Below are 14899 nucleotides of genomic sequence, written 5' to 3'. Positions count from 1 at the left end.
AATAGGAGAAAAGAAGCGTGAGGAACATATGCACAACTTCCTTCTGTCCTATCTTTTAAGTTTGAAGAAAGGTTAGAAAGTTTGCCATAGTCAGGCATGGTTAATCTTTATCCTTCCAGAACTCCTTTCTTTATAAAATTATAAACTGTGGTAGCAGTTCTTTATAAAATTACCACTGTGATAGCAGTGGTAATGAGAAGACGGTTGGACTAGGTGATCTTACAAGTCTTTTCCAACCTTGTGATTCTATGATTCTAAGATTATATTAAAAACCAACAAAATACTCTCAGAAGAGAGTAGTTTGTCAACATTCATCTGTAAACACATACCTGTAAGATTCCAACCACGTATGTGAGACCACCCCGTAAGAAGGAACCACCAACAAACACCCCAAAGGAAAAACAGGCTCCCACTTGGCCGTCTATCAGTTCGCCTACAAACCATGGTCCTGAAAGAAAATAAACATACTTCTGCATTGTATTTTCTGGTGGTGCTGTAACTCTTTCACTAATTCTTAGATCAAAATGCTTGACTGTGTACAATGATTGTTGTTTGTCTGTAGGATTAAACATGTTTCATGTTTAACAAACAGCAATCTGAACACTCTTAATGTGAATGAATCCTGACCTTTTGCTATGGCCCATCCATGAGCTGCGGTATGCAATTAAAATACATCTAAATTGTTTTAATCTCAGTGAGAATTTGTAACAACATTTCCCTAACAAGAGAAATGAAAAAAATAAATCCTTTCAAGTGCTGACCCTACCACAGAATTACTAAACTAGTAAAATTTAGAGACAGTCATAAACTGAGCCAAGCTGGAATTGTTTACAAATCAAAATGCATATCCTGCACCATGTTACTTCCACAACAGTAGCTATTTTAGAAACAGTTTAAGAGAAAAGCTAAAATTCTTAATATCAGAGCTGACACATCTTAATGATTTGTCATGTGAGATGCACACTCTATGTGCTTGTTTTATGCCAAGGCACAGATCTTACTCAAAAAAAAAAAGTGAAACCCAAATTAAACATGAAAATACTCATTTTGCTTTCAAAATGTAATAATTTGCTAAATCTATTTGAGGATGTTTTAAGTCCAGCTCTTCATCATAAACCTTTATTCTCCTTAGGACTTCCAACTTTTGAAGTTCCACATTAATTTTACAATTTAATATCTTTTCTCCATTATCCAGGATCTCTGAAATCCAATTTTTCAACAGAATCTGATGTGTAATTTCAAAAAGTAACTTATGCCCTCCAGGTTACTTACCCAGAACAGTGTATAAATTCAGAACCAGAACTGAGTAATAGAAGGCATTTATTTTACTGAAGACGTGAAGAGAAAATGAGGTCAGACCCAGTAGTCCTGGCTTTTCTAAATAGAGGCAACATTTCAGAAAAATAAACTTGATTCAGGCTGTAACTTGCATACACACATCTTTCTGAAAGAAGTTTGTACATTACTCATTCAGTTAATTAAGAAACACTTTTATATTTGGTATGTCTACAGAACAAATGAAAGGTAATGCATTTCTAAAATGTGACAAATAAAAATAAGAAACTAATAAATATTACAATGCTAATAACAGCAGAAAAAGACTACCATTCTAAACAAATGCACTTACTGTGTGCAAATAAAACTGAGTGACCATTCTATACCCAGAAAATGAAGTTGCTAGAATGAAAAACACGGAGAAAGTTCACATTAAATGAAAAGTAAGACTTTAAAACAGTAACTGTGCAGGTCATGAAGGACTAGGCTTAAAAACAGGATACTCTTTGATCAGCTCTACTTGATGAAGTTTACTAGCAACTCAGATAAAATTAAATGTTAAAACAGCATTCTGACAAACATGTCACGCTAGCAAGAAAAAGCAATTACTATCCATTTCTTCTTTTAACTGCAGCAGTTAATTCATAGACTGAAATCCAAAGAGCCTTCCAAATGAAGTTAGCTTCTAGAAATTGAGCTTGTGCATGGCTGCCCTTCTCACAAAGCAGTAACTCCCAAAGGGCAAGCTTCAACTTTGGAAATCGAGAGCTCTAAAATTTGTTCATAGGTCTGTGAAACACTTGTCTCCAGGGACCTAGCTGATCATGAAGCACTAGCTCTTTCTACTTTAACTGCTGAATTCCATCAAATTAACTGAAAATCTTTTCTCTATGTAATAAGTTGCTGTAGTTGCCTCACAGTGCTACGTGATTATGGGTGTAAGGGAAGGAACATAAAGCGACACGAATAGGAAAGGAGGCGGCTTCTAAAATCTCATTAGTAAGGTGTGGTTCAAACAGTTGTTTAAAGGATAAACATCAAGTTGAAAGTATTAATTTTCAATTACCAGATTATCATGAACAAAATACCAAGTTTACAAGAACTGATATTATTATCTTGATAAAGACAGAAGCCTGTATATATCATTTCCAAAGATCAACAAAAATTATTGTAGCAGGAAATCTGTTTCTCCACTCTGGTGACAGGAATAAAGACAATTGTGCACTAGCTGTAGTGAAACAAATACACTTACAAAGGACTGATGCAAAATATCCCTTTCCCTATGCATCAGATTTTTTCAGTGAAAAAATTAAGATGAAACATTTAGACTTTTTTTTTGCTTAAATGAAGATACCCAATTGAGTTTTTAAGTTCTCAACTGACTTCATTTGATATACTGCAGATTTTCTGGGCCCTCTTAAAAAACAAAGCAGGAGCTTCTGAGAACCCAATCAAAGCACAGTGCTAAATGCAAAACATAATGGTGAATAACAATTATTTACATATTGTTAACGTGCAAATAAACAGTACGTAAGTTTAGGCAAAATAAGATCCGCTTAAAAAAGAAAGTAAAAAACCCAGAAACATTGGTTCATACCTTTGAGTGCTGGCTTTTGGAGGTATCTGAAAACAACCAGCAATGCAATCTGAGTCAGCACAATCAGTCCAAAGAGTGTACGAGCCTGAAAATAAACAGTTTAAAATCTATGCCAGCTCTGAAATATTAACAGCCTTTGAGCATCCCTTTTAGACACTGATAGAATTATACAAATATTTCTGATCGAAACAGATATGCAATGCTTTTTGGCATTATGGCATCAATGAATTAAGAAACTTAGATTTACATCCACTTGCATCTTACTGACTTCAATTCGGTTGGATGTATGACAACAGTATACTTGAATCTTTTAAAAGCGGTGTTTGTAAAACACATGTGTTTATAGTCCATCAACACACTTCCTATGTAAAATATATTTTTCCAATACTGTCCTGTATAGAACTGCACTTCAAGTCACTAAAGAATACTGTTATTAATTAAAATTAATGTAATTGTTTTGAGCCAATTATTTATACTGTTTGCAGCCACGTGGACACTAATGTGCTCTTCCAGAAATACACCTTAACTACTATTACATGCCTTCTTTCTTCGTACTGAGTTGTAATGTCTGGATAATCTGAAACTTACTGAAATCAATGGGAATTTTGCCTTCCTTGCTACAGCTCCCATCAGCAGCTGATGGGAGACTTTTGTCCAGTACACACATTACAAAAGATCACGAAATTTTATCTGATTTGATGTTTCCTTTTTCTGATATCTCCAGTAGCTTGTTTTCAATTTCTTGGTTACATAAAACAAACATATATATACACATCAGAACAGATAATTTTGACTAAACCGTGGAAGGCAACTTGTGTAGCAATAGTTCATGCAAACTTCATGTTGGAAGTATACACCTGGAGAAAATAAAATCAAAATACTTGTGAAGTTCCAATGGAATTATATCTGAAAAAAGCAAAGTGCATTCAAGTCTGGGAACTAGGAAAATGCGCCTTGCAGTCCCTGGGGAGGCCAGCACAGAATGACAGCTGTTTCACTGAGAGCACTTACTAGAACATAGTGGTCAGTAAGAAGAATAACAGATGGCCAAAAGCCAAATCTAAGAGGATGGTTTTCTTCCATAGAAAATATATGACCCTGTGTGATAGTTCTTCCAGAAGCATCCTAGATTGAAATAAAATAAGAAACCAATTATATACTAATAGTGCCAATGTAACATATTACACATAAATGACAAAAAAACCCAGGTTAAAGTAGCAACTTGATCCCTCCAACATTTCTGGAAAGCTGATGAATAGATGCATGCTGCTGTATCAAAACACTTCTACCTACAGAATATTTCTTAGTGACAATTTTACAACTCATTAGGTTTGAGATTTGAGATTTTAATTTTAAAATCTGAAAGTACTGCACATAGAGGAGATCCTTTCAGACATTCAGCAGTTGTATAGAAGACAGCAACTATTTACTGGCTACCACCAACATTTGTTTTTTGAAAGCTCAATTCTAGATAATAACCTGTCTTAAAAAAAAAAAAGAAAAAAGCAAGCTCTGTTGTACTTAGTTCCTGGCATATTTACTGGTTACACTATAAGTAACACAGGTATCCTGATGACCCAATAGTGCATTTTCATTCCCAATTCTGCTGTATTTTTTCAACAGAATTCTTTGGTATTTGTACAGATTTAATATTGACATCTTATCTCCCAGGACATAATGAACTGGCTATTTATATTAAGGAACTCAGTATGTTTACTGTGAAACTTGAGACCATAAAATTTAGGCAATCCCAGAAACTATGTAGAGCAATCAAGTATTTGTGTTTTCTTTAGACATCTAATAAAAGTTAAGGTTTCCATCTTCCTCTTTCCTCAAACTAGATGTAATAGTGATTGATAACTGGAAAGGAATTCAGATTATTTAATGTTCTGTATTTGCAAAAAAAAAAAAAGCCACAGAATTCAACAAAAACCACCACTATTGCTATACGGATCTGTATAACCATCTGCATGTGTTTTTCAGTTTTGTGCATACATTTTCAATAGTCAAAATAAAAATCAGTTATAAAACCCTAAAAAAAAAAAAATATCACAGAAATCAGTACCAAGCTAAGAGGTAGAACACTGATGGTACAAGAAAGCCACTGGAGAGGGTGGGTGGGCAGGAAGAAATTATGGAGCCTTATCGCCCTTGTCCTGTGAGGAAGAACCCAGCTGGGTTCTACTGGGCAGGACAAAGCTGAATTCCCTAGTCCGATTAGGTTCTTTGAAAGCCACTTGAAAGGTCAGAAATAAAATATGTTTGCAAAGCAGAAGCACTGAATAAGAAATATTTTCCCCCTGCAATCCAATGTGAGGTAAGTCTGATGTTCCGGGAAAGAGAAATCATATTCCCTGTCAGCCTGCAAGAGATTGTAAAAAGGACTTCAGACAAATAATGGAAGACAGCATTCCCATCTCCAAAACCTTCCAGACCCAGTTCCTTTGCATTCTGAACTAACATCATGCTTCTTTGTATTTTCTTTAATCGATCTCGATTGTCTTTATAAGGCTAAAGTTCAAGATAGTTTCTTTTGAGTAATAGGCAAAATTTTTTTCTGAACAGTGACTTGCTCTTCTGTCCTTTTTAAATATTTCTCATGAAAAATAAGAAACCTTACACTTAACCAGATGCTTCATTAATCTTCTAGTGCTCAGTAGTCTATGCTTTCCTATTTAGCAACCCATCAGACAAATATTAAGAGTCAGTTGCCGTGTATCTTCCCTCTAGTTATGTGATGCAGAAGGCTGATGGCACACATGGCTACATGAAGATTCAGCACAAAGAATGCCAAAAGGTATCTTACCTGGACAGTCACATCTATTTGATGGGTCCCTTCACTATAGTTCTGTGGGGTCCACTTCAGCACATAGAGAGGGCCAGATGCCTGATGAGCATTCCCCAGGTGAACTCCATCTATATAGACTTTGACAGAAGTAATGGCAGCAGAGGAGAAGGCCAGAATTCTAAGGATTGAATCAACAGCAAAATAAACAGATCTAATTAAAGGAGTTGGAGATTTGTCATCATTTCCTTTAAGAGACTTCCCTTTGTCACATAAGACTTAAGAATTCAGAGGAATTAGTTAGAAACAAAAATGATAGATATCTGTAGGCAAGTGATAATACAGAGCTCTCTCTTACAACTAACAAAGGAAGTCCCATACGGTATTGTGCAAAATAATAGAAAAGGAAATTGGGCTGTGGAGCTGACGGAAAAGTGCAGATCTTCAAAAGTCCAGGCAGAAATAATACTAGAACTTAGAATCTTGCTGTCAAAGCATTTGTTAACATTAGCTGAATGCATCATTCTGCAAACATACAGGTGCATAATACACATAGACATTTTCATTAGAAATTGCTGCTCTCTTTGAACTCCTTTGCTGTTTCCCCCTCCCCCCACCCACCCCGTTTTTGACTTCTTGCTACCAGGAGCATAACCTCCTCATGTTTGTGATTGAATTTATGAGAAATGAAGTGGAACACAAGAAAGGTACTACAGATCTGAAGTACCAAGAAACATTATAAGCACTGTTAAGTGGTCCAGAGAAACAATAATACTAAGATCAACTCAATATGTTGCATGTCCAATTTCTTTCGTGTCCAGTAAGAGAGGCAGCATTGTGGATCATGTGTCAATCAAATAAAATAGTTACAGTAATTATTCCACTAGTTCATATGTTTAATCTATCATAAAAATGTTTAGATAAGATTCTAAACAGGAAACTGGAAAGTAGCTTCCTGAACTGAGAAGTACAACAAACTTCTTTTGATTGTGACTCTGCATATTTAATATACTTGTATTTATTGATCTAATAACAAATCTAAGATGACAGAAAGTGCATAAAAATTTGAAACAAAATAAAAGTAGAAAAGGCAGAAGTGAAAAGATGGAGGGATTTAAAACATATGAAAAATCAGCCGAAGCATATATCCCGGGTGTAATATTAAATGTCTAATATTTGTAATATAGCAGGACTGTAAAACTGAAAACAGAAGAAAAGGCTAAGATGTTTAAAGTAAACAAAAACAAAATCCTGAAGTCAGTGAAGGTGATGTGAACATGCAGGATTAACAACACAGTTTAAGTGTTAAACTCTACCAGCTTTGGTCACACAAAAAAAGATGGACTTGGCTTTGGTAGAAATAACTGCATATGCAAAACAAGAACTAGTATATAGGATAGAATAGTGCTATAAACTCTGCTTTTACTGCATAAATTACACAAAGTGAGCACTCAGCAACAATCTCTCAGAAGAGTGACTTTTTTTTTTTAAGGCATATGTTATATAAATAAATACAGATACATACCATGAAATACCTCACCTATTGAAACATTATGAAATACTTAATCAAGAGATTATTATAGGGTACCTGATATGAGTGGAGTAAAGAATTTTCACTAGTGGTTCATGAAAAGAACTGCTGTAAAGGGAGGATTTGGGATTGGTGATGAGAACTGCAGGCCATTCTTCAAAGGTGAGATCCACGAAACTAAGGAGGTCATGATCAAATGCAAGGATCCGGTACCTAACACGAAAGAAAGATAACTTTGTTGACACAACTATTGCATGCCCAGGTGACACACATGCTTCCCAAGTTCCTACACACAACTTGACTTAGTTTCTATTTCTTCTCTTTTGTACGCAATCATATGTTAACTGATTGCTGCATTAAGTGTACAGCTGGTTATCTCACATCAGTTTCATTTGATTACAAACTACTGAAACAATACTCAAAAATTGAAATGTCAAGGTCTGTTGAATCTCACATATGAATGAGGGAGATGTACATTGTATTCGGATTCTTTGACATAACATTCATTTCTATAGTATCTGTGTAAGAACTCCAGCCATAGCCAAAGGCTAGCTTTTGCCAGTACACACACACACACACGTATTTCTCTTGGCATTACAGCAGAATAAAAGCTAATATATTACCATTCATTCCATATAGCATCACATTTTTGACATGCTGCTAAGGTAACAGCACAAGTAGATGTTTTATTTCTAGAATTCCTACAGCTGGCCCAGAGCACAGATCTTAAAGTACTGATGCTGAATTTCATTATAGTGTTTTCTTACTTAGAATGTTAAACACACATTACATGGACATTTAGATGCCATTTTTTTAGTTTTTAAATATCAAGAATGAATCAAAGAGTTAGTCTACATTAGCACACTGTTGGTATAGGGAGGAAAACTTCAAAATACATACACTTTTCAAAAACACTGATAGTAATAACTAGTCAGACAGATCTAATGCTTCTCTCAAATTCTTTAAATAGCATAAAAAGGTATTGAAGTAGAACTACTTAGGGTTCATATAATAACTTGCTCACACAGTGTTTACTTACTTCCTATTATCCTTCCAGTCTCCTAATTCCAGTTCCAGAGTGCCACCACGGTGTTGGCTATACAAGGCTGGCATCAGTCCACCCATTGTATGGAGATGTCCACATAAATAAGCTGTGGCAGAACTAATTAAAAAAACATAACAATTATGATTGTTTGAATAGGAAGGAAATGCCACTGCAGAAAATCTGTGAAGTGATAGACGAGTATGTGAAGACAAATTAGAAGTGTACTTCAGATCAAAGACACATGCAAAAAAGACAAATAGGTCTTACCTCATTAGTGCTCGTATCCCTGGGGCAGGGGATATGATTGTTGAGGTGGGATAATGGCCAAACCAGACAGTATGATTGCTGCGGAGGCTTTCTGTGGCCATCACAGAGAGCTCTTGCATTTGATTCTGAAATGGACAGGTGTTTGGGGAAAAAAAAACAACAAGCAAACCATTAAACAAACAAAACCGATAAAACAACTATTTAACTATTTACCATTTCAGTTGTTTGGAAATAACAAAAGACATGTAGAAAGAAATTAATGAAGAATGCAATTTATCTGTTATCTACAGAGAACATTCACAGTTGCTTTAGGATAAACAAGCTGTACTGCTAAACATATCATAAAAATCCAATGTTGGAAAAAGCCATGAAAATAAGATACTTAAATTCCTTGCAACTTAACAGAGGAAGAGTGTACTATAAGGACAGATGTAGTTAAGTTACACTTCTATCCTTTCTACTGCTTGTTTATATAGTTAAAGAAACATTTCTGTTGATTTACAAATGTATTTACCCAGCAGTTAGCACCTTTATTATTTCCTGACTTGCTTGACAGCCTCTTACAGCCATGTCAGATCTCAGAACAGCACACCATGTGATTCAGTCATTTCACTAGAAGAACTGTAACACCAACTCCTCGAACTACTACTCTATCACTACTGTTAATGTTAAACAAAAGTATCACTTTAGACAGCAAGTTGAACTTCTCTTTCACTTCTTTGACTGTCTTTTTGACATCAACCACTTACAGTTTGGAGAGACTCTCAATACCAGCATAAGCTGAAAGATTTAACACAGGAGGCAGGAAAAAAGTACTCTTTCAACATTTTGCAAATCCTCTTTTAGACTAAAAGAAGAATCAGTATATTGTTTTCCTTCCTACCTAAAAATGAATGCTGTAATGCATGGACAGTGTAATTAAGATTTGTCTTATGAGTTTGGACTCTAAGAAAATTTCTACATAAGATAGCTATTAGAAACCCAAGCTATGCACTGATACAAATGCAATTTATTCTTTAAATTCGTGGCAGGGGATTAATTCATAACACAGTTAAGAATTAAATAAGAGTCTACTGACCTACGGTTACCTTTTTTCTTTACCTTAAGATTTATACAAAAACCTGCAAGTGAGGCTCTTCATACTCCTGGTGCTGGGTAATTACCAAGAAAGTTCTCTCCTTACTGCAGCCCAGACAGGAGCTGCATTACTTTACTGCTTAAGAATTTGTATGCAAAGCTACCTATGGATCTACATACCTATGGATTACAGTAAACAATGAGAAGGGTACAATACCTTGCACTCCTACATCATCTTTCATCTATGTAGCATCAAGTGATTTAAAAAACATTTAATGAAATATTGAGTCTCCTTTGGATAAGATTAGAAGAACGCTTTACTTGTCACTGGGGCTGTTACCACAGACAGAATATGACATGTTTGCCAAGATATAGTAATTCTATGCAATAAGTCAGGAGAGTATCTCAAAAACAGCAAACACACAAATTACACACACATTAACTTAGAAATGTAGAGATTCTTTGATGAACATAAATCTTTCAGGTGATTCTTGATTATAAAAAAAGGAAAAAACACCCCCAGATTAAAACACCTTAAAATAGACAGCAAAATGAAACACTAAGACTTCTAAAATACCTTATTTAAAATCCCAAAGAAGTTATAGGGTCTCTTTGGGCCTGGGCTCAGTGTGGCATCCACGCAGATGAATGAATAGCTCCCAAATGAGGTGGTGTGGACATAATGGAAAGAGCCATCTTTCTGCCAGGCAGAGTACTTCCTGTCATAATAAAATCAAAACATTGTTAATAGGAAAGCCTACAGCAATGACAAAAATGACACATGTAGGATAAATGCAAAAGTTTATGCATTAGATCTAGCTCCATATTGTTACTGCAATAAAATCTTAAAAATAAAAAAAAAATCAATGGCATTGCAAAGCCTGTACTTAAAAGAATATATACTATACTTTCAGTGCCTTAAAGACTCTCTCAAAATCTTTATATTTGGAAATTAATGTTATGTTTATGAACATCGTGAACTCTTAAGAAATCTGGAAGCTCACTACCACAATCCTTAGACTTCTGCCTTTAGTCTCACCTAAATTATGTGCAACAGTTGAATTATCCTCTGCTTACACCGGGGATGTAAAATAAGAACTCATGCATTTGTATAGAAGTAGTATACTTCAATACAACTGCTGCCTTCTTTAACTTTAATATGTATTTAATGTCAAATCTTACTCTGCTAACTGTTTTCCTTGGCCTGTATTTTTGTACCTGCAACCCACAGTGCCTTGAGGTGTGCAGCAAATAATTATTTGACCAGGTATCATGCAAGGGATTCACTGTGTCTCAGACAGAAAAAAAGATGCTGTCCTTTAGACTGTTTACTGATGGTGGCAAATTAAGAAAACTTCCACAAGACTCTGTTTACTCTGCCATCACCTTTCTATCTCCTTTAAGTGTGGCACATTTCATAGAAATGTTCTTTATGTTTTATTAATCCTTTTGAATTCCTTTTGCGAGGGCTGTCTCTTCAGCAGGTTATCCATACATCTTTCCAAACAGCAATCTTGTCCAGGCCAAATTTCAGCACCAAGAATTCAGGGGTTTTCCTACAAATTTACTAGTGCTACATCTTCCCATGCAATTCACTAGGATTTCTGATAGCAACCATAAATAGAGTGGAAGACAGATACTACATTGCTGTGTTGCCACAGCTGTGAAAGAAGACACAGGGACATGCACTGAACTAGCCCATATGAAAGTCTCATTATGCCATACATACACCCCTGCACTGTAAATCCACATTTGAATTCCACATTCTCCTGCAAATAAAGCTGCTCTTGGATACCATCTGTGAATTCATGGGAAACATTATCTGCTCTTGCCTGGCTGCAGGAACTGAAGCAAATTGGTGAGCTATCAAATTTTCTGTTCTTACTGTGAAGAGAGGTTGAATTAAAGTAGAAATTAGATTTCTAAGTCCTCCCCCAGTTCTAAAGAGTCTGAGCTGAGAGCATCACTGATGTTATGAAACAATATTTTGTGTTCAAATGTGAAGGGCAGGGAAAAAAAGGAGGGACTGAACATCAATAACAGCTGTGGATACCTTTACAATATACAAACCAAAGAGTCAATGGAAAAGGTGAAAGCTTCCTGACCAATCTTTCCATTTAGATCTCCAGCGTGTTCCTTAAGACTTGTCCGCCCAGCATCCTTTTCCCCCCCCCCACATCTCTATTACTACTTATATTCTTTAAAAAAAAAAAATCAAGTATGAAGAAATGGTTCAGATGAAATTTAGACCCATACGACATGAAAACGAGCAGAAAGAACAAGAAGTGTTGTGTTGCTTTTTCCTTTTCCCCCCATCTATTTCAAATAGAGTCTTCAAAAATACTTGTTTCACAGAAACATGCCACAAAATTACTAAAGAAATACAATGCACAGTATGTTTCCTAGTCACAGTAGATTTACAATGTATGCAATTACAAAATATACAGGGCTAAGAGATTAGAAGGCTAAGCAAATAATTCTCTGTACTCCAAGACCATCCTACACAGCTAACCAGGAGTAGGAATGGCAAATGTGATCCTGGGCTATAGAACAGTCAGTGAGAAAGCGTAACTGACAACTGAAAACAGAATATTGCTCAACAATTTCAATATTGAATAAAATGGTGTCTGTGTAGAAAATAAAAATACCTGTAGTAATTCTGAATGCTATCCAGGCGTGGAATGTTGAATGAATCTGTAAGAGAGATGAAAAAAGGAAATGAATATATTTTCACTTAAATTGATTATTTGTCTGTATTTCTTAATTCTTGACATTGAAATAGAGTGGTCTCAGCAAGCACTGGCAAGCTGTATTTAAAAAAATAACAAATACACAGTTGATAAGCAGATTGCCCAAGTGTACATAGAAAACATCATATACTTCATGCAGTTGACCCAGTAGAATGAATACTTCTCATTTAAGTTTCAATTCAAAGGCAAAATTTTTGTAGACATGCAAGTTGTAATTTAGTAGCTAAAAATCAACCACACAGTTTCAGTTTCACCACAAAGCTTTACAGAAGCTTTTGAGATTGAGTGTGTTATATAAAGACATAACTAACCTAGGAAAAATAAAGTAGCAATAGCATCATAGACTAGCATACATAAAACAGAAGCAACCTAGGAACATTTGTACTGCATTGTACTACTATTCTCCTACTACAGATTGAATGTTTGTACTGGGACTCACACCTCTCCATTATGGCTATTAACAGAAGTGTTCCAGGAAAATGGGAGTGTTATGGGCCTAACACAGGATGTACTTCTCCACCACCTCAGTACTAAGCCTTCTATCTGTGCCCTTCCAGTAGGCTATACAAGCCAGCGGTTACAAGGTTATTGATGAAGATGTGCTACTTTTAGAACATAAACCTGTTAGAAGACACCTGTGAAAAGCAAATTAAAACTATTTCTTCAGTACAGTAAGGTTACAGCTTGCTCTTCTACTAAAAGACGGGGTATATAAAACAACAACCTGGAAACTAACATCTGAAGATACATGCTACCACTTGACATGCAAAGCAATAAATGAAGACTCTTACTTCCTTGTTACTAAGATTCCAGTAAGTGCCTGTAAACAAAGTATGCCCTTAGTGGAACAGGTACTTGGATGGCAAGCCTTTCTACTGACTTATAACCACCATTAATATGCTTGTAACTACTAACTCTTCATATTTAAACTTACTTAAATCATCTCTGTAATCATAGGAAAGAAAGTGATGTTTCAGTTCCTGCTTACCATGGTTTCCTTTGATGTCTATCCACTTAGTTTTTTCCCTGACTCTTGATCGCTTCAGGACCGATTGGTAAATTTTCCACTCTTCTTCTACCTGCTCAGATCCCAATTTATCTCTTGTCTTTGCATCTGTCAAATCGCCTGCAAATGTACAGAGGTGAGATCTAACTAAATATCCATACAGTTCATGCAAATACTTCATACAAATACAAAGTAGGCAAGCATACAATCCAAGCTTCTTAGTGTGAGTGGCAGCAGGCCTCCTGGGTATAATCTGGACGTTCCTGACTTCTGGCCTAAGAGGTTACTGTAAGGGTAAACGCCTTCTAACGCAGATGCAGAAAGTTCAAACATCAGATGTGTCACTGTGACACTTTTACTAATGCCAGGCTAAAATTAAGTGCTATGCATTCTTTATCCTTGATAATTCCAGTCACAGAGACTTTGTTTGACTTCACACCTTCAGTATTTCCTTAAGCTCTAATTGAAGTTCAAATCATTCTCATTTTTGTTTGTATGCTAACACTTTCCTGCAGTGTTAGTAAAAAGATAAATGCTAACTATTTCTGAGCGGAACTTAAAAAGCAAATAGCAGATAAGCAACTGTCTGTCAAGACAGACATGGAGAATTAGCACAAAACCACATCTACAGTAAGGGCTCAAAATCCTTTCAATTTGCTTGCTAAAACTTACTGCTTTCCAACAGTAGAATTAAGGTATCAAATAAAGTGGCAAGACTTATTTTACCTGTCCTGGCATATAAGAAGTTCAAATAGAAACCAGCAAAAAAAAAAACAAACAATCTTACATTAAGTCACAGCAGAATTTCATACAAATAAGCAGGGACTGTTCTAGTACAGAATAACTGAGGGAGGAATTAACTCATAGTTTCTTTCAGAGACACTGCTCTCTCCTGCAATTTCACACACAAAGAATGAAACATAACCTCTACAAGAAAAGAAGGTGACTACTAATCATAACTAATGCATAGTGATAATTAAGGGAAAAAAATAATAGCTACATTACAGCATTATATCTTAGTTACACATAATATACTAAATTCCCATCAAATTCAAGATATTAAGCAAAAACTAATTCTCAAGTTCAGAAGTTGGCCTCTTCTGCTTCTAGCAATCTATTTTCACCTGCAATTCTATTTCCACAGCTCAACAAACCTTTAACTTTTAAGGCCCTTTTCTAAAATTCTAGAATTTTGCTTATTTGCTTTTTATTTAACAGAACATTCAAGAGAAAATTCATACTTTCAAATTGCTTACCTGTTGCAAGAACAAATGCTGGCTGAATTATGTTGATTGTTTCAGAGCAGAATTTTTCTAAGTCAGAAGCTCGTGTGGGATCCTGAAATCTACTTATATGGATATCTGACACCTGCAAAAGAGAAAAATGAGATGCTGTCCCAAACAAGTTGTTCTACAAAGCCAAATATACTAGAGCACAGCATAAGGGTAATCACATTGATTCATACCAGTACCAAAGATGCAAGTAAGTACAGAAACAGACAATTAGGAGAAAAAAAAAAAACAACAAACAAGAAAAAAAAAAAAAACAAGAGCAGAACAAGCATAC

At 35.5% G+C, this 14899-nt stretch overlaps 1 protein-coding gene across 4 annotated transcripts in view; it reads right to left on the bottom strand.

Moving 5' to 3' along the window:
- Nucleotides 1–14899, bottom strand: part of TMEM62 (transmembrane protein 62) — a 31188-nt gene that overhangs the window by 13522 nt on the left and 2767 nt on the right. For 3 of the 4 annotated variants that reach the window (XR_014883521.1, XM_085224859.1, XM_085224861.1), the window contains exons 2-13: nucleotides 14590–14701; nucleotides 13316–13453; nucleotides 12226–12271; nucleotides 10155–10296; nucleotides 8501–8625; nucleotides 8228–8350; nucleotides 7246–7401; nucleotides 5679–5838; nucleotides 3884–3997; nucleotides 2873–2957; nucleotides 1273–1377; nucleotides 330–448 (exon numbers count right to left, since the gene is read on the bottom strand). Coding sequence is in view for 3 of the 4 variants with exons in the window: in XM_085224859.1 (XP_085080985.1) it covers nucleotides 330–448; nucleotides 1273–1377; nucleotides 2873–2957; nucleotides 3884–3997; nucleotides 5679–5838; nucleotides 7246–7401; nucleotides 8228–8350; nucleotides 8501–8625; nucleotides 10155–10296; nucleotides 12226–12271; nucleotides 13316–13453; nucleotides 14590–14701 (1425 nt within the window). In the remaining variant the exon portion in view is untranslated. The other variant, XM_085224860.1, reaches the window with a different exon arrangement.

Source organism: Meleagris gallopavo, chromosome 5, assembly GCF_905368555.1.
Source record: "Meleagris gallopavo chromosome 5, MGAL_WU_HG_1.1, whole genome shotgun sequence".
Taxonomy (NCBI): Eukaryota; Metazoa; Chordata; class Aves; order Galliformes; family Phasianidae; genus Meleagris; species Meleagris gallopavo.
This window is presented reverse-complemented; position numbering and strand designations above follow the sequence as displayed.